The sequence below is a fragment of the Cornus florida genome, unplaced genomic scaffold (genome assembly GCF_030987335.1).
Source record: "Cornus florida cultivar Cherokee Brave unplaced genomic scaffold, ASM3098733v1 CherokeeBrave_3.0.0_Hap2_Chr04, whole genome shotgun sequence".
NCBI lineage: Eukaryota > Viridiplantae > Streptophyta > Magnoliopsida > Cornales > Cornaceae > Cornus > Cornus florida.
This window is the reverse complement of record NW_026775574.1, coordinates 53,529,465-53,554,824: the sequence shown is the minus strand read 5'-3', so window position 1 is coordinate 53,554,824 and position 25,360 is coordinate 53,529,465. Positions and strand designations below refer to the sequence as shown.

Sequence of the window (25,360 nt, the reverse complement as noted above, 5' to 3'; positions counted from 1 at the left end):
GAGAATGGTCATTCCATTGAAATTAAAATTCATTTATGGAAATGAAAATCGGTGGACTAAACCTATGAAATGACCATTTCATTTTCTAGTAAAATTTTTTAAAAAATTTAATTCTCAAAAAAATTTCATGTTCCAAGTTTAAAAATCACCACTACCTTCCACCACAACCACTTCCGCCTTTCACCATCACAACCACCACCACTTCCTCCCCTTCCACCACCGCCACTAACTTTCACCATTGCCCACTGACACCGACTTCCTTTGCCGCAACCACCACCACTACTGCCGTCGCCATCACAGCCATTACCTTCCACCACTACCGCCACCACAACCTTTCACCACCATCGCCATCGCCTTCCGGCCACCACCGCCACCATCACCATCGCCTTCAGGCCACCACCGCCACCACCATCCATTTCCACCAATGCCACCACCATGGCTGCCACCGCCACCACCATCCACTTCCAACACCTTCCACCACCGCCGCCTTTCCCCACTTTCAACTCCATTGCCTTCCACCACCACCACAGTCAGCTCCATTGTCTTCCACCACCGCCACCTACACCACCATTTCCTTCCACCACCACCACCACCACCATTTACACCACTGCCGCTTTCCACCACCACCACCATCGTTATCACTTACCACCATTCACCACCGTCATTGTCACCATTTATTTTAAAAAAATTATAAAAGAATGTCATTTTGTTAATTTAATTTATTTGTTACTAAGAGGAATATTTTGAAGAACTCAATTTAAAATTTATTTCATCTTAAATTTTAAATTGGTAAAAACAAAAGAAAATCAAACATCACGTTATTTACAAAAATGCTAATCAGGGACTGATTTGGGGCAATTCCACAATCAAATAATGGAAACCACATGTAACAACTTTTAAGGAAGAAATTCCAGTTTTGGGTGGATGTGGAGTCTCTGTGACTCCTTATTTTACCTAATGAAAAGTAGAAGCGGGACAAAATGTGTAAACTGCAACTAAAAGAAAGATGGGAGTGGAAGGACAGAGACTCTATGGGTCCAATGCCACTCACCCACCTCCCTTCCATGAAAATGCATGCATAGTCAGAAAGGTGGTTTAGAAACACGTTTATATTTCTTATTTTCTATTTTTATTTATAATTGTTCCTATTTCTTTGGCATCTTTAAAAAATAGTTAAGTATTTGGTAACATTTATTTATTTCTTTGAATTTTATAATCGGTACACTATAAACATGTTTGGTAAGCTTTTAGCAAAAATAAAAAATAAAAATTATTCATATAAAAATATGTAAATCCCATTAATTTATATATTCCTCACATATAATAATAATTGAGTTATCTGCTAGGATTTCTTGAATTGGGCGTTGGTAATTGAGTTAAGTAATGAATGATGAAAACAAGAGAAAGTAATAAAGTGTAACCAATTAAAAGAGAAATCCATATTTACCTGCGTCCAAGAAACGTAACCATCAATCCTTCTACATATCTGTACCTATATATGCATCGAGATTACAAGAAGTAATAATTTCTGAGAATTGAAGTGGATTGGGGCTTTGTTGTCTTTATAAGTTTTTGTAATTTCAATCTACAGGATGTTGACACCCATTTCGGTATTTGGGCCGTGGATGATGTTTGGATCATGGACTTATAGATGGGCTACAAGTGAAGGAATAATGACGTGGCTTTAGCAATTGAGTTGGGCTGAGGATCATCAATGTTTTACATAGAACTTGGGCTATAAAGAAGGATCCAACATAGCATGGGTATTATATGGGCCGAGAATATAAATGTATTTTTGGACTGTGGCCCGATGATGTGGATGGATTTTGATTCGGTTATGGAAATACATGTTTTTTTTACGTGGAATTCAGTTTACACACAGAGATACATTTTGAATTAGATAGTAGATAAGGATTGTAATTTTTATGGTTATCTTTTACGCAAGGATCATAAAGAAGAAGAAGAGAGTGAATAGAGTATGGGTTGTCCTTTGCAGAGACGACGCGCAGAGATCATAAAGAAAAATAAGAGAGAGTGAGAGGAGAGAGAATAGAGTGAGGGGAGAGATATAAACGAATATGTTAGAAATAAGTTAAGAATATGTTTCGTGTTTTGGCTGGGATCAAGTGAAAACAACTATTTTTTGGTCTTAAAATTTTGACTTTTTGAGAACATGTTTTCAAAATTAAAAAATAGAAATAAAGTTATCAAACATATTTATCTTACCTATTTCTATTTTTTGGCCTTTTAAAAATAACAAACATGAAACAGAAACATTACCAAACGACCCAAACTACATTAAATTAAAACTCACTTATTTTTCCCATAGTTATTCCGATCATGGTCACAAATCTTTTATTGTGACTTTTTATTATTTTTATTTTTTATAGAACCCTCCGTACTAAAGCTTTATATACTCTATCTATAACGACCCAAATCCATTGGGTCCGAATCATTAAACGAGTCTTTACCCGACCCAAAATCATCCAAGGGTAATATGATCATTTCACGTTAAATTTGTATATTAAAGTCCAACAAGGACAAGATGGTCATTTATCACAATTCTAATGGTCTGAGATTCAAAGGGCAGAATAGTTATTTACTTGAATCACATAATAAATAAGATAAAGGTCAGGGCAATATAGTCATTCCCATGGCTAAAATATAATTATTATATTTTACTGGATGTGTAAGAATATACTTGAGTGAATAGTCAAGGGCAAAATGGAAAAATAAGTCACAAATGTTTACTACACGGGACCGGTCGATGTATGGGGAGTCACATGTCAACTGGTTTGGGACGTGCACATTGGAAAACTCACTGCCAAGATATCGGGTTTGGGAAGTTATACGTCGACTGACGTCGATCGGTTCTGGGTTATCCAACTCGAAATTTTTCACTGTCCGAGATACACCAACATTGATAACCAAACACCCGCCACTACGCTTACGTACATATTTAAATACATTTTAACATTTAATACATTAACAACAACAATGTTAACATAATATTATAACACGTTACATAAAATACATTAAATGATTTAGTGTAAATAAGCATAATTACATTTCCCCAATGGCCATATACAAAATGAAACTAAATACTTCACATGCTGCAAAATGATACACTTTGGGTCAACACTTTACAAAATGAGGCCTAATACAAAAGGTAGCAAAAAGATACATTCTTCTAATCCAAACTAAAACTGTGGTGGATTGTGGATTGTCGCCCGCCACTTCTTTTCCCGAACCTGAAAATGTTAAAAAAATATGGGGTGAGCTAAACGCTCAGTGGGAAGTGTCTAAGACACACTTCTTGTGACCCCGTGAATTCACGTAAAGAATAGATTAAAGAAAACGGGATCATAAGATAGGGGTATATGGTAACAGCTACAGCCGACAAGTATATAACAATTGTTACCCAAACACGTACATAAAATATTCTAATGAAGTGCAATGCCATGCAAATGTCACTCCCCATGTCTGAAACATTTCCGTTTCAACTTTCAAACCGTTAGTGTAATCCAACCCAAGGCACCTCCAAGACGTCACGAAAGGAGGATTGGCTAACCATCCACGACCATAAGGCACCTCCAAGGCGTCGCATCCAGCCTGGTTAGCTCAACTAAACTCCTCTCTAGACTACACTAACACCACGGACCACTAGGCGCCTCCTAGGTGTCCGGGTTTTCGCAAACACTTTTAGAAAACCTTTCCCAAAACAATTTTCACTTGTTTTAAAGACATTTTTCCCCTTTTGCTATCCCAATGAATGCATGGAATGTTTCATACTTAAATTCATCAATTTCACCATAAAACTCTCACACATGCTATATAAAGCAAATTTCTAAACTACATAACTAAAATTCTTATTTAACATCAACTTTGCATAACAAGCATATAAGACATGGATTTAACTTCATGTAAACATATTTAAATACAATAAAACAACTAACAATTAGTCACATATAATCTATACCTATCATTAAGTAATTTTTATAAGAATTTATACTAATTGAACGTGCTAGACATCAATTCAAGTTATAAACTCACAAAAGTACAAGAAATCGTGCATTAGAACACCTTTACCTCAATGGAGATGAAAACTCCCAAAACTCCAAATCAAAGTCCTAATTTTCGAAATTCCTAGGATACACCAAAGTTGCAATTGCTTGCATCAACTTGAAGATCTCGCCGAGCTCTTCGATTTGCCGCAAACGGCACCCAAAATTCCAAAAGACGAAAAAATAATTGAAGATTGAAGCTTGAAGCCAAAAAGAAAAGAAAAATGAAGAGGAAAGAGGGAGAGAGAGCTAGTGCCGGGTGAGAGAAGGAGAATGAGGCCAATGTTGGTCTTTTGGTCACAAAATCTCTAATGGTGGGTCCCACTACAAAATTTTCTTTTTGACTTTTCTTTTTCCTTCTATTTCCCACTGCACACACACACATGTGCATACAACTATACAAAATGGCACACAACCACATTAAATATGCACAAAATAATTACGTATGGTATGCAATAAACCCAAAATAAAATTCCGGTACACAATGATTCCGGTAGCGGGTCCCACCCGAGACTATCCGATCCGAAAAACGGAGAAAAGTCAAAATGACAACCGGTGCATTTCCAAGAGTCCTGAACTCAAGGAAATGTCCCATCCAACTCTCGAACACAGTCGGCACACCCAACGATGTCCGGCACGCAAAATGAAAAAAAGACAAAAATACCCTGAAAATTAGAAAATTCCAGAAATTGGAAAATGACAAAATTCAGGAACCATACACTATCATATACTTTATGTACATAAAAAACATATTTTCTTCTCTTATGTTCTAGGAAGGAAAGAAGAGGGGTGGAAGGAAAATAGAAAGGAATGAACAAATTTCCTTCATTCGGTAGAGATAATATAAGGAAATAAATGATAATAGAAAGAATGATCCTTCCTCCAATTTTTATCCGCCTAAATATGGGTGGATGATAAGACAGAAACAAGTGAGTCTATTATAAAAGTTTTAGAGTTAATTATAATAACACCCCCTGAGACTTGTCATAATGACAACCATATATAAGTTGGGTTTTTTTTTAACAATAACAACCCCTCAAGTTTAATAAAGTTAACAAAGGCACCCTAACTATCACCTGCCACCTCTGCCACTTAAAGAATTTACATTGTTGCCCTTTTGAATTATCAATTAACTCATTTAAATAATAAAATTACCCTTCTAACTTTGTATAATAAAAAAATAAAAACAAAACCCAAAAATTTCCCTTATCCTCCATACCGTCCATTACCACCACCACCATCACCACCACTTCACTATTCAAAATCCAAATCTTCAACATACACTCACATACACACACACACACACACACACACACCATCAGTTTCAAACACCATATCTTCAATATATATATATATATATATATATATATATATATATATGTATATAAGGTCCTAGACTTTGACGATGGCCGAGGCCGAGGCGGAGGTGGCGTTAACATCACCACAACCTTCACCCTAAGCACGAGAATGATCCAAATTAAGAAGAATGTGGCCATCATAGGGATAGGCCTCTCGTCTCCCTCTTTGGCAATGACGACCCAATTTGATGCGTCCAAATTCCCACCCGATTCAGTGGCCAGATTCGAGAGTTCAACAACGCGGATTTTTGGTGGTGGCGGCAGCGGCGGCCAGATCTGAGGGTTCAACGATGCGGATTTTTGGTGGTGGCGGCGGCGGCGGCCAGATCTGAGGGTTCAACGACGCGGATTTTTGGTGGTGGCGGCGGCGGCGGCCAGATCTGAGGGTTCAACGACGCGGATTTTTGGTGGTGGCGGCGGCGGCGACCAGATCTAAGGCGGCGGCGGCGGCCAGATTCGAGGGTTCAACAACGTGTATTTTTGGTGGTGGCGGTGGCCAGACTTGAGAGTTCAACAACGACGGATTTTTTGGTGGCAGCAGCGGTGGGATCCAATGGTTCAACAATGACGAATTTTTTGGTGGTGGCAGCGGCAACAACGGTGGTGTGGGATTTAGGGGTGGAGAGGTCTAGGTATTTGGTGGTGGGTTTAATGGAGGGAGCATGTGTTAGGTTTGTTAGGGTTAGGGTTTGAGAGATTATGGTTAGAGAAGGTGAGAGGTTAGAGGTGGTAACGTATACTGATAATATACCAAGGGCAAAAACGTCATTTAGGAGTTTTGATTATTTTTTAATTTAAATTAATAAAATATTGAAGGGCAATTTTGACTTTTCACACCTCTTAAGGGCCTGTTTGGATGCAATTTCTGACAGGGGGTGTCATTGTTTAAAAAAAGCCCAACTTATATATAACTGTTATTATGACAAACCTAAGGGGTGTCATTGTAATTAACCCAAAGTTTTAAATTACTAGATCACCCTTTATAAATATTTAATAAATCCCATAATAAAGTAAAGGATGGGTTTATATCAAATTAAATTGTCAGTTTTTTCCATTCTCTTCCATTCAACCGAACAACAAGAGGAAACGCTTAATCTCTTCCCTAGGGTATCTCAGCCATCATTTTTTCTCTCCCTTCCATTCAATTTTTTTCCTTCCTACCGAACGGAGTGGCAGAGCTAGGTTGGGACCAGTGAGGGCAAGGAATAGTCATTTATTTGTATTTTTTACTAAAAAGTTTTTGGTAATTCTAAAATTGCCTGCTCTGAATTTTTAAAACATTCATTAAAGACCTTAATAAAAACTTGCAAAGGTCAAAAGATCCCTCATTTTTTAAATCATTTGCCCAAATAAGATTTTTAAAATTCAGTATAGCTCATGATGAAGAATCAAAATCCAGAAAAAACTCCTCCTTTGCTATTAAAGTTTCTGTTATTTTTTTTTTTATACACGAATTTTGATAATTATAAGAGTGCCTCAATTGAAATCTTAAAGAATTCACAAAAGACCGTAAAAAAAACTTTCAATATTCAAAACTACCCCTCATTTTGGTTCAATTTTCTCATCTTAATATGGTGAATGGCCTCTACCGATTTAAATTTCTGGCTCCGTCACTGCTTCTCTTCATATTTACATTAGTCTCCTGAATTCAAATTGATTTTCTAACACTTTAGTTTTCCTTCTTAGTCATTGCTCAATCAATCTTCCAAATGTTTCATGCTACGACCCATTAATTCAATACAATGATAATTACCAGTACATAAATATGTTCCCTTTATTTTTATATATAAGTACATAAATACTTTAGTTTTTAGTTTTTACTATTCTATTAAACAGATTTTGTTAGTCAAACACGCCCTTATCCTCAAAATGCTTGCAAACTTTAGTCAGGATGTTATGCCACAGCGTCCTCGAACTCTTCTTGAAATTCTATCAATGTTATTTTATTATTATTATTTTTTAAAAATACCACCCTTTACAAAGTCGAATTAAGCCCATAAAAAACGCTAACCAAATCTGTATCCTGTCAATTCCACCTCAGCCTTTGGGATTGGTTCAAAGAAAGAGATATATCTGAAACCATAAAAAAAGAGTTCAATTTATTCACTTGGTTGTCCTCAAGATTAAACAAATAAAGAAATATACAACTCACTTGGAGCTACCTTCTTCTATGGCTATCGATTGAACTCTATTATTTTCATTCAATTATATATACGTGCATGAATCTATATATAGAGAATTACGTTACTCTTTTTCAATCCATGCCAATTGTTTCTTGTCAGACACAAATGTTTTATTTTGTGTCAAGATTCAAACCTTCATCATTCATTTTGAAAGACCAAAGAAATATCATTAGGCTATATACATAGTAAATACAAACATGTATATAGATATTGTATACGATAAAAATACAATTATGTTATGTTCTGGTGCATTGGATTAACGCTAGGTTAAATCATTGATTTAGTACTCCCAAACATAATATTAGAATAAATTTACCGTTAGATTGATCTTGATCTCTTTAACTAAGTCACATAATTCTTCTCAATCGGTGTTGTTCTCACGTTCTTTGTACACATTGCTATTTCATGCAGTCACGCTCTCTGTACACACTCTTACTTTCATTTTTATTATGTATAATTTAAATTTTGTCACTTTTACGCTCTCAAATTCGTTATCATTTTTGCTGGTGGAATACTAGGTTAGCAATTAGGAAGTCACTGACGAATAGTAGGTTAATTTGAAACATAGGAAGTCACTGACGAATAGCACGGCCTTTCATTATTTTTTTAGTTGGTTTATTCAAAAGTAGAAAAAGGTTTTCACAGTCTAACCTTATCTGCAAGTCTCTAACTTGACTAATTCTGAGTCTAACCAGAATTTACTAAAATAAGTTCACTTCCTTTGGAAAATTGTTATAATTACACAAATCTTTTTTCTTATCTGAAAATTTACACCAACTTCTCCTCCTTTGAAAATTTCTCCTCTATTTAACATCATTTACCACTCAACAATAATTTTTGCTACTATCAAAAATTTATAATTTCATAAATTCAAAATTTCCCTTGTAATACCATATTTTTAATTTAATTTATGAAAAATATTAAATAATATAAGGATAAAGTAATAGTTTCTTAATAGCATCAATGATAAAATAATTGTTCATTAGTGGTAGCCAAGAGAGGTAAAACTCTCAATAGAGATTCGTGTTTTAATTTGGTAAGCCTCAATTTACCTTGAAGGTCGATTAAGAGCATCTCCAACCGTTGTATATATATATTTGTATAAATCTGATGTGTCATGATTGATCTACACAAAAAATTTGAATTATTTATTTTTACTTCCAACGATTGTTTTATACCTTTTGTTTAAAAATATATCTCTCAATAACGACCAACCACGTCATGCCAGGATCTATATAACTTTTACAAACCTACTTAATATAGGGTTAATTCTTTAATGGAATAAGAAAGAGGAAGGAGAAAGGAAAATACACAACAATTTTATACATTTGTGTACCTTAACAGACTGCTGGAGATAAAAAAAAATTACATATCGTACGTGTAAATGTATATTTTACACAAAATAATATTTTACAAAAGAATATTTTAACATACTATTGGAGATGCTTTAAACAAATTAGAGATTAATTGAGAAAAAAAAAAAAGTTAGAGATTAAATGAAGCTACCATAAGTATATGAAGTCGTTTTCATAGAAATAAGTTCCATTTGAAATCGTTTCTGTTTTGTGTTTTTATATTCATTTGAAACAGAAAACAACTTTTTTTTCTCTATAAGTTCAATAGCAATTGGATGCATACCTGGTAACGTCAAATTTGTTGCAAATTTTTTTAAGCAAAATCATAAAAATGTGTTCGTAAAAAACTGTTGCAAGATTAAAAAATGTGTTAGTAAATGTGTCACTCCCTCCGTCCTAAAAAAATATGTCTTGTTTGGGGTATCGTAACTCACAAATTGTGACTCACGATCCCTTAAATAGGACTTCTAATTTGGGACGGAGGTGGTGTGTTTTAGTCAATTTGGTGTTTCTTAATTTGAAATTGAAACCATATTTGATAACAAGAATTTGTTTTGAAAATTTTAAAAATTTGCTTTAGTTATGTGGGCCAAAAAAAAAAATTTTAATATGTTATGTTATAAATTATTTGAAATCAATATCAGTCATCCCATCAAACATATTATAGACCCAAATTTAAAAATCAATATCGCAACACATTCCAAACAGCCCTATACATCTGGTTCCAACAAAATATGCTATAGTAGAGACAAAATGAAGCTACACGAATTCGTTTTGTAGGAAGCAGCTGACTTTATTGTGTTCACAATGGACCCACCGTTTCAAAAGTAGGTCACCTCAGGGGCACAGAACTATAAAGCAAGCATAACATGAAACCAAAGTACCAAACCAACGCAAAGTCTGCATGTCCTCCTCAGTCCACCATTTTGTTCCCTCTCTCTCTCTCTCTATATATATATATATGTCTGTGTATGTGTGTATCTTATCCAAATTCCTAACTTATATATATATAAACATGCATATCTCTCTCTAACTAGGTCAGGGCATATACAGCAAGCACAAAACGAATCAAACTAGCTTAAAATCTGCATATCCTTCTTATTCTCCACCGTTTTCTCTCTCTCTCTCTCTCCGTAGATATATATATATATCTATCTATCTTTATCCAATCTTTTGCGATGCTCAAATGCCCTTCTGTTGACACCTTCACTTGCAGAGATAATTCTGAATTCTAGAGCAAAAGTTCTAAATTCCAATCTGAATTGAATTTGTGATCTGGGTTTGTTTTGATCGATTAATTTTTTGTTGTCGGGTTCTGTGAATGGCATTGGAAGACAGCGAGAGTTGCAGTGGCAGAGCAGTGGACTCACAATCGTCGTCGAAGCCGAAGCACCGAAATGGACCGGACAGGGAGAGAAGACTCCAAGTGTTCGACGACGTGCTCAATCGCCTCCGAGACATCGATCACGTCGAAGCCAATCTCCCTGGTTTCGAAGACCAGCTCTTGCTCCATTTCAACCGTCTCCCTTCTAGGTAACTCTCTTCCAGCCCTAACTTCTATCCCAATTTTCTGTGTCTCCGTTTGGTTGCTGAGAAAAAGAAAAAGAAAATTTGAATCTGATTGATTGCCGATACGCAGATACGCTTTGGACGTGAATGTGGAGAGGGCAGAAGATGTGCTAACTCATAAGAGGTTATTGCATCTGGCAGAAGATCGTGCTAATAGGCCTGCATTTGATGTTCGGCTTGTGCAGGTAAAATCATATCACCTTTGATTTCGTTCTAAGCATTTCCTTTTCTCATAAATTGGCTACCCTTAATCCTGTACGATCTTATGTCAAGGACCTTTTATTTTTGGATTTTAGTCTGGTACTATGTGAAAATTGAATGACTATTTATTTTCATTCATGGGTTGAAGTAGACATGATTAAATTTTATGAGTTCCAGTTGTAAAATTCATATATAAAGAATATTCGTACTTGTTGTGAAGTAAGGAGAAAAGATGAGTGAAAAAGGGAGGTAAAATATACGAATCTCATTTTAGGAATTTAATTTTTTATATGCCATTTTTTTTTAAAATAATATTATAGAAAGGGTATCTGAATTTCTGACCTCTTTTGTGGGAAATTCGCCAATGTTTCATCCATTTCACTTTGATCTGTCTCTTGCTTTATTTATCTGATTTTTTGGTACAGGTTCATTTCACCTCTTTTGAGCATTCAAATGGTTCTACTAATAAGGATTCTGAATCTAAGGAAGATACTCAAAGTTATTCTAATAATTCTACCAGAAAGGGGTATGATTTTTACACTACTACTTTTATGATATTGATCTCATTTTGCTGTGAAACATCTATCAATATTGGTTGCTTTGTATTTATTTTTTCTTTTGTTTCTTCATATCCTTGCAACTTTTTCTTGAACTTATATTATGATTTATGCCTCTCTCTGTGTGTGTGTTCCAGAATCCATCCACCACCTACATTTGGTTCATCGCCTAATCTTGAAGCCCTTGCACTTCAAGTTAACATGTCTCATGTTGAAGATGGGGACAGCATTGTTAACGGCTCTTTACAAATTTTCAGGTAAAAGCCTTTGAAAATTTTTGCGTTATCATGAGTTGTTAGTCTACCTGTTAAGGAAATTTTAGTATCTCTCTAAAGGAAGGTCTTTAGTGAGTTCTGCTAGAATGACTTTCATCAAGTCGTTCACTGATTTTCTGATATTCTATTTAAGTTCTGCTACTTGGTTTTTCCAAGCGATGTTCCTGTTTTAGATAATTATATCAAGACTTCAAAATATTTGGAAAGTTAATATGCACGATACCATGCGACTGATGTAGTTGTTCATGAAGGAAGATTATAAGGATTGTAAGTGGTTTGAATTAATATATATCTGTTTAATGTATGATTTGCTTCATCTCATAGCTTTTATATGTTCTAGTTCTAGAGTGCTTTAATATTGAAAATTGCAAAAATGATTAATTTCTTCAAAATTTTCTTTTGGATTTCACAAAAATTTAATGAATATCATTAGGCTGCCAAGGAATTAGATTTTTAAGTCAATTATCATATTTTTGGTTACTATTATCAAGGGACCTATAGCATTATTATGGGAACTATCCCGAGTTGTTTAATCTAGGAGGCACAGACACTTCTCCTGGGATGCCATGGCGGTGTCGGATGCATGGATACGTGTCGGACACAGCCCGTGCACTCGTTGGACACAGCTAAAAGTGTCATGAAATTTAAGTATTTTATTTTCTGCTTGGACATGGTTGGGACATAGCAAGGACACGTGTTTGGACATTTTCAGGACGCGACGGAGTGGTTTTGCAATTATTTTTTTAGAAGAATGGGATTCAATGCAATTTAAAATATATTATGTGCTAATAAAAAATTTAGAAAACAAAAATAGAAAAATTCAACTCTAAGCTCCAAATTAGTGATCTCATTCATGATTATAATGATGACATGAGCAAAAATTATTTTTTTATGTACAAAACAATATATTATATTATTATTTTTTGACACATCTACTCCATAATCTGTTCGCTATTTTTTTGAGATTTGTCGTGTTGTCCGTATTGTGTTGTACCCGTGTCTTGTGTCCATATGTGGTTGCCAAGGAATTAGATTTTTAAATCAATTTCCATACTTTTGTTCACTATTATGGGACCTATAGTATTATTTTGTGAACTATCCTGAGATGCTTAATAAAGAATTTCTGCCATTAATTTTGAAATGCCCAAAAAGTTGATATTAAAATTACAAAAAGTGGGGTATATATGTTGTGAAAAGGAATTAAAAGACTGGAGTATGGTTTGTGATCCGACATTCATAAGTTGTCTTTTTCTTACTACTCTAAACTAGCATGCCTGTCAAAACACGGAAATGACTGATTCCTCCTGAGCTGTCTCTTACTGCTCTAAATGGCATGCCTCTCTTAACATGTAAATAACTTGATTCTTGTCTGCTACAATACAAAATCATGGAGAGTTTCAATTAAATGATTAAAAATACAACTATCCAAGTTTGTGAAAACTTGTTAGTAGTACCTCTAACTAGCCCTTGAGCGTGCTTTACTCATGCCACCCATTTGTCAACAAGTAAATGAGCACATTTTTGTCCTTTCTTGTTTAAATAATTTCAAATTATTTCACACTTCCTCTCACTTGGTGCGAGAGGTTAGACCACTGCAAACTGGACAGATTTATTTGAGGAGTAATTGACTTATCCTTACTATCATTCAAGTGCTTAGTTAGTTCCATTATTTGATGAAAAGCAAATTCCATGTCAATATTGCTCGAGTAAAAGATAGTCATAGGAAATTAGGAATAGTGTTTAAATTGTTTTGTACTTTGGAATCTATTTGCATGATCTACAGTCTTTTTCTCTTCCTTCCGTCCTTTTTTTTTTTCCCCATAGGAAATTAGGAATAGTGTTTAAATTGTTTTGTACTTTGGAATCTATTTGCATGATCTACAGTCTTTTTCTCTTCCTTCCGTCCTTTTTTTTTTTCCCCCTGTTTCTATCTCATTTACTTTGTTACATAGATGAATATGATGATAAGTGAGAGTAATGAGCTGTAGTCTTAAAGTATAAAAGAGAAGAATGTTTCTGCCCTCTCATTCTCCTTTCAAACAACATATTTTGTACACTAGAGATGATTTTTGGATAAAAAATGACTACTACTTATTAAGTAGTTCTTTCCACTACTCACATACTCTACTTTGTACTTTCTTTTGTTTGGGATTCAATGTTTAATATTCGTCAGTCTTACTTTGAAATTGGCGATCATGCAGGCCTATGCACGAGATCACCTTTTCAACAGTTGACAAACCAAAACTCCTTAGTCAGGTAGTTGACTAATTTTATTTTATTTTATTTATTTATTTATTTTTTTTTCTATCGAATATTTTCTGACACCAGTGCAGAGTAAATTTCACATCCGTATTTGCATTATTTTTCTCATGCAACTGAGGATTTGATTAGTTGCAGCCTTCAACCCAATTTAAACTCCTGTAGATCTATATGAAAAAGAAAGCTAATATATTACACTAGTATTTTACATTAGTCACTATGCTTATAGCTGTTGATGACATTTATTTGTTACGGTAGGTATAATATAACTCTGCATTATGTTCTTCGCTTGCATTCTTCTGTCAATATACAATAATACAATTTCTTTTTTCTTTTCTTTCATTACTTTTTCTTTCTCTACTGTAGTTGATGCTTTGCATGCAGTCAAAAGAAAATGGTTTTAAACAAAAGGTTCGGTATTTGTACCCCCTTCTTGGACAAATCATGTATATTTGAGATAACGTCGTGGAGGACTCAGGGATACAAAGAACTGGATCCTGAAATAGTTTTGGACTAAATTTTTTAATTGAATCCCAAATGTATCATGTATTGCTTACTTTCTTTCTCTCCCATCTGTTATTGTTTATGTCCATTTAACTTGTGCTTTTAATAGAGAAATGGAAAAATTGTAATTTCACCTATCAGATATTGTTTTAGTCTTTAATTCCTAAGCCTCCTTTTGAAGTTCTAATTCTTGTCTCTATGTTTGGTAATGGGGAACAACAATATATTTTTTTTTTCACTTGACAAGGAGGGGGAGGGGGAGGATGAGGTGAGTTGAATATGGGCTCCCACACGATTCAGGGGATTGCCTCTACCAACTGGGCTACCCAGCTCACTCCAATGAGGAACAGCTAATAACTTGGTTTGTTTTGAAGATTTGCTTTGAATTGAGAAAAATATAATATTAATAATATATTTGCTGGAGTAACCAAAATAATCCCAAACTTGCTGAAATTTTGTCTGGTGTAGAACATTGGAAATCTTTGATCTGGTTTGGCCCTGAATGTTCAGAATGGAACCAGATTGACTACTCTACCATAGACTTCATGCACGATAAAATGAATAATGTGTGAATGATTCTTACGATAGAATATTATGCCATGTTTTTCATGCATTCTTTTATTTACTTCCTGAATGTAACTGATTTAGATTTCTAGTGGCAATATGAAAGACTGGATAATTCGTTGCTGTCATGCTTGGTGGTTAAATAAGGACTATGTCTGTCATTCTATTCTGATGCTTCTCATTCAATATTGTGATTATTTATCTTATATCAATTTTCCAGTTGACTTCCTTACTGTCCGAGATTGGACTAAACATTCAAGAAGCCCATGCTTTTTCTACTGTTGATGGCTTCTCCTTGGATGTCTTTGTTGTTGATGGATGGCCTTTTGAGGTATGATCTTATCATTATGTGGATAAGAAATGCTCATCAATCACGTGGAGAAGTATACGGCATTGATCTATGTGGCATTGATGCATTGCTAACTTGATTTTAGTTTCTGATTGTTAACTCCTTTCAATTTATGAAACAATTACTAATTGTTTAATCTTGTGGCTTGCATTATTTAATTTTTATTAGATTACATGTGATCTAGACCTCTGTTTGACAGATGTTCGATGTATAGTTTCATTTTTAATCTATTTATGGTCTTAATTCAGATAAGAAAGCACCTTAATTTTTTTTGGGGTATAATAGTGCTCCTTCTCACTCCCCTTTTGAGAAGAAAAGAAAAGAAAAGAAAGCACCTTAAATTTTTAGATATCATATTATTTTCCTTACCGCTTTTCTCAGTAATGCTTCAAGATCAGGATAGCTGATCTGGAGCATTGCACTCAGGTATGGACACCAGTACCTGAACTACATTTTGAAGATATTTTTGACTATCTTCGTTTTATGTCCAGAGTAAAAAATTGATGTGATGTTCATGATGGTAGGTAGATACCTGTTTACTAGGGTAACATAGCCGAAATGAGTTGTAAGTACACACGCCACGGTGGAAAAGCTGATTTCCTCTTTTACATTTTGTTCATCTTAAAATTTCCTTTTATGTTAAAATAAATTTTTTTTTGAAGTTGGGGTATGCGACTCTTAATTTAGAGTTCACATATGTACTCTTCATTGAGGAATTTTTTTGGGTTATTGTTGGAAAAAAAAAGTTGAAAGATCCAATATTTTAGATTAACCATGTGCAAGTGATTGTGAGCATTCCTGAACCCTAGATTGTTAACATGTTATTTTGGTGTGTCTGGTATTTTCCGTTCTTGAATTAGTGAAATGTCTGATGTCATTATGGAAGGAACTGACAATAATACTGTTCTTTTTCAACTCATACTAGTAACTCTGAAGCATCCTTGTTTTAGTGCCTTCTTAACTTTTCTTCCTCTTTAAAAATATAAAGGCAGACACTACTACCTAACCTTCCTCTTTTCCTCTCTTCCACATCACTTATTAACATTCTTGTTTGTTGGAAACTTCTAGGAAACTGAGCAGCTGAGAACTGCACTGGAAAAGGAAATATTAAAGGCTAAGGTGGTTACTCTCCATAGCTCTCACTCATTAATATTTTTGTTTGTGGAAGCTTGTGTTTTTCAGCAGTTTCTTTACTTGTTTTTGCTGAATCACTTCTAAACCTCCTTGAAGCTTTTGTAATTATATTTAGTTTTTATACCAGGTTATGCCATTGTGTTAGGTTTTTTACCAAATCTAGTAAACTTAGTCATATTCCTATTATGTTGCTGAATGCTGATTTCGTAGTTCTTTTATCCCACTGATTAAAAATGGAATATGCATCTATCTGTACATGATCCTCCTTTGTCACCCTTCTGCAGGGTCAATCTTGTTCAAACCAACATTCGTTGCCTGATATTAGCAAGCATACCCAAAGAGATCCTGAATCCTTTCCTGAATATGTAAAAATTCCTACTGATGGGGCTGATGTCTGGGAAATTGATGCCAGCCTGCTGAAATTTGAACAAATAGTTGGATCTGGATCATTTGGTGATCTGTAAGTTCTATGACTCCAAATCTTTTTTGATTGTGTTCAAGTTCTCAATATATCATATCATTTTGTCTTCTTCAGGTATAAAGGCACATATTGTAATCAGGAAGTGGCTATCAAAGTCCTCAAGGCTGAGCAAGTTAATGAAAATATGCTGAGAGAGTTCTCTCAGGAAGTCTTTATTATGAGGTTTGTTAGATTATATGCTTATAGCTGGAGGTGACACTTGTTGGTCTTTCCAAAATTCTTTTTATCCTTTATGATGCAGTTCATTCCTTGCTATGAAAGATAAACAGATACTAAAAAGAACATGTTGTTTACTGATGGAAAATATTCCATGGTCATGTATTCAGGTCAAAGATTTTTCCTCTACATGTTCCTAATGGTTGCATAAAGGCATATGCTGTACATAAATTCTCGTTTCTTTAAACCTGTAAAATCAAATCAGGGAGACTCTTTTCATGATTTATTAGTTTGCCTGGCTTTCGGGCTGGGCTCAATTGAAGAGGCGGTGTCTTGAGATGCAAACATTGTGGGTTAGGTGCAATTGTTTTATAGACAATTTGAGGTAGATTTGAAGTTTCCTAATTGGAGATTTAGGTTATCTGCAGTTTAAAAGATGGGGCTGTTTTTTGGTGGAGATTATTCTTTCTTGAAAGAAGCTCAAATTAAGATTCTTTTATGATGGAAATTATATGTGATAGTTTTTCAATACAATAGACTGAAATTTTAGCATTTTTATTCCTAACAAGCATCAAAGGGTTTGGTGCTGGCAGACTTGATTCTGCTTCTTGTGAAAGTCAGCTAGAACTTTGTAGCCTGTTTTTAGTCATTGCCTTTGGTCTCCTTGTTATGTGATTCTGATTTTGGACTCATGCTTATGAACTGGATTTATTTATCTGTTTTATTATAATAAATCATATATTCAGAAGACTTTAATGGCTCTAATGTGCCTTGATTTGTGCATGTAGATACAATCTATTGCAGCATGCTCATGTTGGTTCCACTTCTCTTGACAGTACATCTTCTCATGATTTCTTTTGGCTCTTGCAGGAAGATTCGGCACAAGCATGTCGTTCAATTCATAGGCGCATGCACCAGACCCCAAAAACTGTGCATTGTGACTGGTAAGTCTATGAAACTGAGATACGTATGCTGCCATATATTGTGATCTCTCTATTGAATTTTGAAGTTTCTGCTACTTTTAATGATGTTCATCACATAAGGTAAATTATATTACTGGAAGGGAAAAATATTGCTTACACTGTTGCTAGATATGAGGTTTATCGAAATGATGCCAACTCTCCTATGATATGTGTACTGTATTCTGAATTTAGTACTTTGTAACCCCGTAGGGCATTTAGTTATAATCTCATTTTCTATATAAATTAAAAGATTCACTTTTTGATGGTCATGTTTCTGTTTTATCAGAATTCATGTCTAGAGGAAGTGTTTATACCCTTCTGCATAAGTCGAGCACTGTGTTTAAGCTTCCTACTGTACTCAAGTTTGCGATTGATGTTGCCAAGGGAATGAGCTATTTGCACCACAATAATATAATCCATAGGGACTTGAAGACTGCCAATCTTCTGATGGATGAAAATGAGGTAAGAAGCAATTTTAAATGTTATACACAACTGATTCATTATCTGCCCCTTTCATGTTTTTGTGCATTTGATTCAAACCGCAATTTTACCTTTCAGTTTCTCATCTCTTCTTTTTTTTTCCTGATGAATTCCAAATTTCCAATCACATGCGAATTCCAAATCTTAGCTATAATTACACTTTCATGTTGATATAATCTATTTCCATGTTGTCTTGATTGTTTGTTATTTATCACCTGTCCATTCATTTCTGTTGTATTCTTGCAATTATATTCTTCCACTTTTATTGTGGTTATATAATTTTTCTGGTGTTTGGTTTCCCCTGTCCACATTTTTATTTTTCCTTCTCTACTTGTTACAATTATTGTTTTTTTCTTATGGTATTTATTTTATGTCCATATAATGAATTTTTCCAGTGTGTCAACATATTTTCTTTATATTCCAATAGCAATCCTATTATTTTTTTAACATGTATTTCAATATTGATTATATATACCTAGTACTATAATAATTTCAGTTTTCATTTTTTCATTTTCTGCCACAAGGTAATTGAAGAAGGGTTTGAGTGTCTCTACATGTTCATCTCTCGTGTGTAAATGGTGCAGAATAATAATTAATACTAAGAAAGTTATGAAAAAAATAATAATACTAGCAACCATGACACTAGTACCAGTTGCTCTTGTTGTATACCTGATCATTGAATTTCTGCATCTTTTGGTGTTTGGTTTTATGTTGCCTCTTTTAGGCATAGTGTTATTAGAGTTAAAGTTGCATTTCGATTTTAGCCGTGGCTTCAGGTTAAATTTCTTCTGCTGTTCTCGGATGGGTTACATTCATCAAAATAATGCGGAAGTCATATTGAAGTGGATAATTCACTGAGGAGAGATTAACTAAATCAGTTTGCTTTTAATGTGAACACCCATCATTAACTTTTTCTGCTGTCATGCATTGCAGATAATCACTAAAAATTTAAAATCAGTAGTTTTTTGCTTCATTGCAACAGTTTGGATAATATCATAATTACAGGACAACCAAAATATGTAAATTGCTGAACGCCTAAAAAAAAATAGAGAAAAAGAAAAGAAAATTTATGTTGTGAATCTCGTATTTCTCAGGTGTTCTATTTTTACTTATTGGCCTTTGGGTTTATCGTATGTGTATAAACTTTTTGGTTATCAGAAAAAATTCCTGCAGCTAAAAGTAGCATGCAGATAATGTCTGGCACCAAGTCTACAGCTTGAATGATACAATTAGAATTTAATGGGTCATTCTGATCAGACTTGATAAAATGAATAAATGTCAGCCCAACTTCAGAATTATCATTATCTCTTAGAATCAGCTATGGGATCCAAATGTGAAAGCAACAAATAATTACAAAACCCACTACAAGATAGACATGATTTGACAGTTTTCTTATGTTCAAATAGGAAGGTGAACATAATTCAACATTTTAAAGAATTAGAGTTATAATGCAGTAGGTCAAAAACCCATGCAGCTTAATTGCTCTGGAATGGGACAGTACATCCATTGAGCATAAATCACAATTAGATATTAAATCAAATACTCTTCAGATTAAATTTAAGAATTGACATGCATTTAACTCCCGAAAGTTATTGGGAAAGTTTAACAATGAGCCGAGATCCAGTCTACTACATAGACATTCAACCTCTCAGGGCATATGACCTCTTTGAAATCATCTCTAGCTACCCTCCTTTCCACCATGCTATTCAAACACAAGACATCCCATTGTAAAAGGACTTTCTAATATTTTTTCTATTCTCTTGTTGCTTTTAAGAGACATGTTCATGTTTTTGATAGTTTCATTTGGTTATCCGTCCCACTTTAAGGTAGAATTTAATAAAATTGAAGTTGGTTGAGTATTTTGGGAGTTGACATATCTTGTTTCTTCTGTGCAATTTAGTTGCTTTGTTTTACTTACCACTTGTTTGTGCTTCATTCTTCGTTCTTGAAATCGGATTACTTCCCTGGACAGGTTGTCAAGGTTGCTGATTTTGGAGTTGCAAGAGTGCAGGTTCAATCTGGAGTAATGACTGCAGAAACTGGTACATACCGCTGGATGGCTCCCGAGGTATGTTTACGTTAATGTTCTACACACAGCCATCATTATAATCATCATCCTTGCCTTTGTCCCCAAAGAAATTTTACACACAGCCATACTTTCAAAAATTGCATGAACGCAAGTGAAAAAAAAAGTTGAAATACAAGCTATCCTCTTCTCTCTCTTTAGTTATGATAACTTTGCTTGTTTTACTCGAGAGTATACTGGCATCTACCAGTCATTAAATGCATCAATATGTGCCTTGTTAGCCACTGGCTTCATTTTCATTACTGCTGTCACGTGATCAATGTCATACACACTGTTATATTTTCAGATTTTCAATTTAAGTTCGCATAATGTCAGAAGTTAACAATTTGATCACCGACAGTTTGCTGTTAAAAGAAATCTAATTTGCCATGCAAAAATCTGAGTACCATGTTTTTCAAATATTTTCTGGCACGTAGAAACCTATGGTCTACTTAAAAAGCTCTCTGCATTCGCCGTTTGTGAAGGAATGTAGGGTTACCAACCTTACTTTTGTAGTCTCATAATTACTTTGTTTGTTGATTCCTTGGTCTTTCTATTTGTTTGATTAGCACTGCATCTATTTTAGTTATGGTCTGATTAGAGATATGGCTAATAGTTAAACCATTTGATAATCGCTTTTCACCTGTACTTTTTCTGTCTAATTTCAAGGCTTCCAAGGGTCTCAAATTTGAGCCAGCTGTTGCTTCTATGAACAGCTTATATGATTTAACCCCATCCATTAAGAACAAAAACTTTTCTGACCTAAGCTTCTCTGATCTTTCAAATTCTGTGTCTAATTTGCGTTGTGAGTGTCAATGTTCCTTTCTTCTACCTCTCCACTTCCTATTGTCTCTGCAGATTCTGAAATGTAAAGTGTGCCTGTATATCAACTAGTAATATTATCACTGGTGGTCTGATTTCTGAAATATTTATCATCTTCTCTGAATTTCAGCTCATTTTGTTATTCAGACCTAAAGACAAATAACTCTCATCCAGCTAGGAATACTATTTGTAATTTGTTAGGAATAAGAGTCGCTGTTGGCAATTTCCTACTTAAAACATCAGTTGTAATGTGTGAAAGTGTCTCGAGTCATTCGAGTAAAACCACAAAGGGATCTTTTCTTAATCTGTAGCAATTAAATTCTTTCTATTTTATTTTATTTTACTTTATTTTCGTTCCCATTCTCTTTTTTCAGGAGAAGGGGACTTTTTTAAAAAATAAAATAAAACAAAGGATTTAAAGACAAGGCAAACAGAGATTTGTGAAGAACACGACGAGAAATTTGCATCCTCAGTCACATATCGAGAGGCTCAAATCATAAGTAAAGGATTCGAACATATTTCAAAACTGTAATTTTACTGAAAACAGTGTATCGATTGATTTCTGGAAGTATCGACTGCTGTAGGTATTAAATCCTTAGTGCATGAATGAAAGGTCGATCAATCAAAATTTGTGGAAAATATATTGAAATCCAAAATACCTCAATCAATTAAAGCTTGTCCAGTGAGTGTTGATTGAAGTCTCAATCAATTGAACCCTTTGAACCTATACTTTTTGAAACCCTCGTAAAACATAATTCCAAGAGGATTTAACTTACCAAAACATATGGGCTGCCTATATTGGCTATAAATATGGTATTATAATTGGTCTAGGTTTTGATTTTGATGTCTCTAATCATCTCGATAGAAAAAATCTTTGAGAGAGAGTGACAGGAAACAAGTACAACGTTTTTATATATAGCAGAAATGAGGATGCTACAATGGATGATATGAGTAACTAGAAGAGATAGTAATGAACGGGTAAGAGGTAAGCTAGGAGTAGCTCCTATTAATGATAAAATTAGAGAAAGTAGGCCTTTGTGGTATGGTCATATACAACATAAAGCCAAAGATGCACCAGTTAGAAGAGGAAGAGTTGTTTGCTAGAAGGTAAGCAACAAATAGGCCTCCAAACTTACATGGGATGAAGTAATTAAAAATTATTTTAAAAAAACTAAATTTTGTAAGAGAAATGGTTTATAATAGGACAGAATGGAAAAAGAAAATTCATTTGGCTGACCCCATCCATAGGGACAAAGGCAAGGATGAGGAGAGAGTGACTTTTCCAATTATTGGATCTAGGGTTTCTTTAGCACCATTATATGTGATTGAGTATTTATCAAAGAGAAATCTTCCAGTATATTGAGATGATTCAATTCAACCTCGGATTTTTTAGCAGAAGGATGGACAACAATTGGAAAAGCAGATTCATGAAGAGTGAACAAGAGTAGAGGATTCAATTATATTTGGAGACTGCGTTTTCATTGAAAAACAGAATGCATCTATTGATTGGTTGATTGATCAAGCTGATCGGTGGAGAAAAGTCCCGAGTGTTAATCAAATAGTTGATTGATCAATGGATGTTTGAGTTGAAGGTCTGAAATCCGGATAGCATTAGTGACAAGGTTGATTGATCTGAGTGTTTGCAATATATTTATATATATATATATATATATATATATATATATATATATATATATATATCTTGAAAACCATAATGCCTTGATCAATGTCTCGGTCTACCAAAGCTTGTCTGGTACGTGTTTGTCGAAGTCTCGGTTAATCGAACCCTTCAGCAAATCAGTCGAGAGAAGTCCCGAGTGTTAATCAAATAGTTGAGTTGCAGGTCTGAAATCCTGAGAGCATTAGTCGGAAAATTGATTGATCGAATGTTTTGCAAAAAATATATCTTGAAAACCATAATGCCTCGATCAATGTCTTGGTCTACCAAAGCTTGTCCGGTACATGTTTGTCGAAGTCTCGATCAATCGAAACCTTCAGACCTATATATATTTTTAAAACTCTCTCAAAACAGAATTTTACAAGGCTTTAACATACCAAAACGTATGGGCTATTTGTATTGGCTATAAATATGGTTTTATTGTTAGTCTAGGTTATGCTTTCGAAGCCTCTAATCCATTTAGAGAGAAAAACTTTGAAGAAATAGCGAAGTTTCAAATTAGTCAATCTTGGGTTTCTTTAGACACCATTTTATGTGATTGAGTGGAGAAGGATGGACAACCACTGGAAAAGTAGATTTGAGAGGAGCGAAATCTGTTGATGGCATGGAGTGGCTTCAGTCTGTGTCAAGAAGTAACTAAAGAATCTTGAGTGTGAGAACTGTTAAACTAGTTGTAACTTCTTTCTCATATGGTAAATTGTTCCTGACTGGGATTAGATCCTGTGATTTTTCCTGTTTAGGATTTTCCACAAAAAAAATTTAGGTGTCTTTGCTCTACTTTACCTTTATTTTTTTTATTTATTTTTTGATAAGTAAAATGTATAAAAAGACCTCTAAACTTTCAAGGAGTACACAAAATCTTGAATCTCTTCTAAATATCTATAATTTCTCCCCATAACTCAACAAAAAGGAGTAGAAAGTACTTTACCTTTATGGATGCATGATTATGTGTATGACGGTTAAATTTGAAAAATGGTGGATACAAATGCATAACTAACTAAAAATAATTAGATTTTCTTATTAATATATATAAGACCTATTCAGTCCCTCCAAGTCTAATGTACCGCTTAGACTGCAACATATCAGAATTTCGGTAACGGTACCTACATTCCAACATACTCCCTCCATCCCATATGATAGTTCCTTTTTCATATTTCACAGATTTTTTGGAAATTGTTTGGATAATAGGCTTATGATTAACGTTATGTGCTGAATCTTCTACATTTTAGTAGAATGTCGTCCTTAAAATGGCTTTTATGTAAATGAAGGTCATTGAACACAAACCATATGATCACAAGGCTGATGTTTTCAGTTATGGAATCGTGCTGTGGGAGCTTCTGACAAAAGAAGTAAGCCCCCCTCAAGTTTTTCATTATTGCTATGATTATTATTGTCATCCTAACAATCTTTGTGCTGATTGGATATTCTAGCTTCCATACTCGTACTTAACACCAATACAAGCAGCAATTGGTGTGGTACAACAGGTATGAACGCTTTTCAGTTTTATCTATTAACAACAAGAACATTTTTCTAACCAGGGCATGAGAATTCACTTTAGTGAACATGTTTATCAGGGTCTACGGCCTACAATTCCCAAGAACACCCATCCAAAGCTTGCAGAACTGCTACAGAAATGCTGGCAACAAAATCCTACTCTAAGACCGGAGTTCTCTGAAATTCTAGGAATACTGCAGCAAATAGGCAAGGAGGTAGGGCATTTCCGGGACACATTTTTGGTTCTATCAACAATTCTTTAAATTGGATTTCAGTTTCATTAACTGTTGAAACAGGTTGGGTATGACGGAAAGGAAAAATCAATTGGTGGATTCTTCTCGGCACTCAGAAGGGGCCATCACTGCGGTTAGGGGAGAAGAGAGCTGTCATACGACTGACTGGGCATCATAAAATTTTGTTGCAATTGTACAGCGTTGTTCCCTTATGATTGACCCAAATTTAGTCTTCCTGGCAGGTTCATTTTTCCTCATGCTTTTTTCTTTCTAACTATTCTGTATTTATTATAAATTTCTAATCTCTTCCCCCTCGACTTTTATATCATGTTATTTTTCATAAGTTTTTGTTCGTTTTCTGCCATACTTGGCTTTGTTTCTTTTTTCTCGGTTTCCCATTATTTTGTTGATTCTAATAAATGGTCTCTGAAACATTGACAGGCTCGTGTTGGGTATTAAGTAATAATTCACCCTTGTTCATGTTCATAAGCTGTGCAGTTCTGTTCGCCATCTTATTGATGAATAATTTTATAGGTAGAATGATTATTTGACTGTGTGTTTGCAAGTGGATTGTGAGGCAACCTGAATTGGCTTGGGTCAGGTTTTATTGTTCAACT

General features: G+C 34.5%; 2 protein-coding genes across 2 annotated transcripts; one reads left to right on the top strand and one right to left on the bottom strand.

Moving 5' to 3' along the window:
• Positions 1-303: 303 nt before the first annotated feature.
• On the bottom strand, positions 304-633 carry LOC132304971 (late embryogenesis abundant protein M17-like). The gene has a single exon (XM_059802664.1). The coding sequence runs from the start codon at positions 631-633 to the stop codon at positions 304-306; it is 330 nt and encodes a 109-aa protein (XP_059658647.1).
• A 9,115-nt stretch (positions 634-9,748) lies between these two features.
• Positions 9,749-25,086, top strand: LOC132303251 (serine/threonine-protein kinase STY8-like). Its single transcript, XM_059800439.1, has 16 exons — positions 9,749-10,493; positions 10,600-10,714; positions 11,156-11,256; positions 11,425-11,544; positions 13,764-13,818; positions 15,110-15,220; positions 16,307-16,357; positions 16,657-16,832; positions 16,908-17,015; positions 17,880-17,953; positions 18,258-18,433; positions 20,424-20,519; positions 24,285-24,365; positions 24,447-24,500; positions 24,591-24,725; positions 24,807-25,086. Exons 1-16 carry the CDS (start codon positions 10,282-10,284, stop codon positions 24,879-24,881), a joined length of 1,740 nt encoding a protein of 579 aa, XP_059656422.1. The 5' UTR covers positions 9,749-10,281; the 3' UTR covers positions 24,882-25,086.
• The last annotated feature ends 274 nt before the right edge of the window (positions 25,087-25,360 follow it).

Excerpts from the sequence above, each read along its gene's own strand:
- LOC132303251 (XM_059800439.1), top strand. The coding sequence starts at position 10,282 with ATGGCATTGGAAGACAGCGAGAGTTGCAGTGGCAGAGCAGTGGACTCA. Across the intron at positions 10,715-11,155 it reads TTGATGTTCGGCTTGTGCAG|GTTCATTTCACCTCTTTTGA; the intron begins GTAAAATCATAT and ends TTTTTGGTACAG. Across the intron at positions 11,257-11,424 it reads AATAATTCTACCAGAAAGGG|AATCCATCCACCACCTACAT; the intron begins GTATGATTTTTA and ends TGTGTGTTCCAG.
- LOC132304971 (XM_059802664.1), bottom strand. The coding sequence starts at position 633 with ATGGTGGTGGTGGTGGAAAGCGGCAGTGGTGTAAATGGTGGTGGTGGT.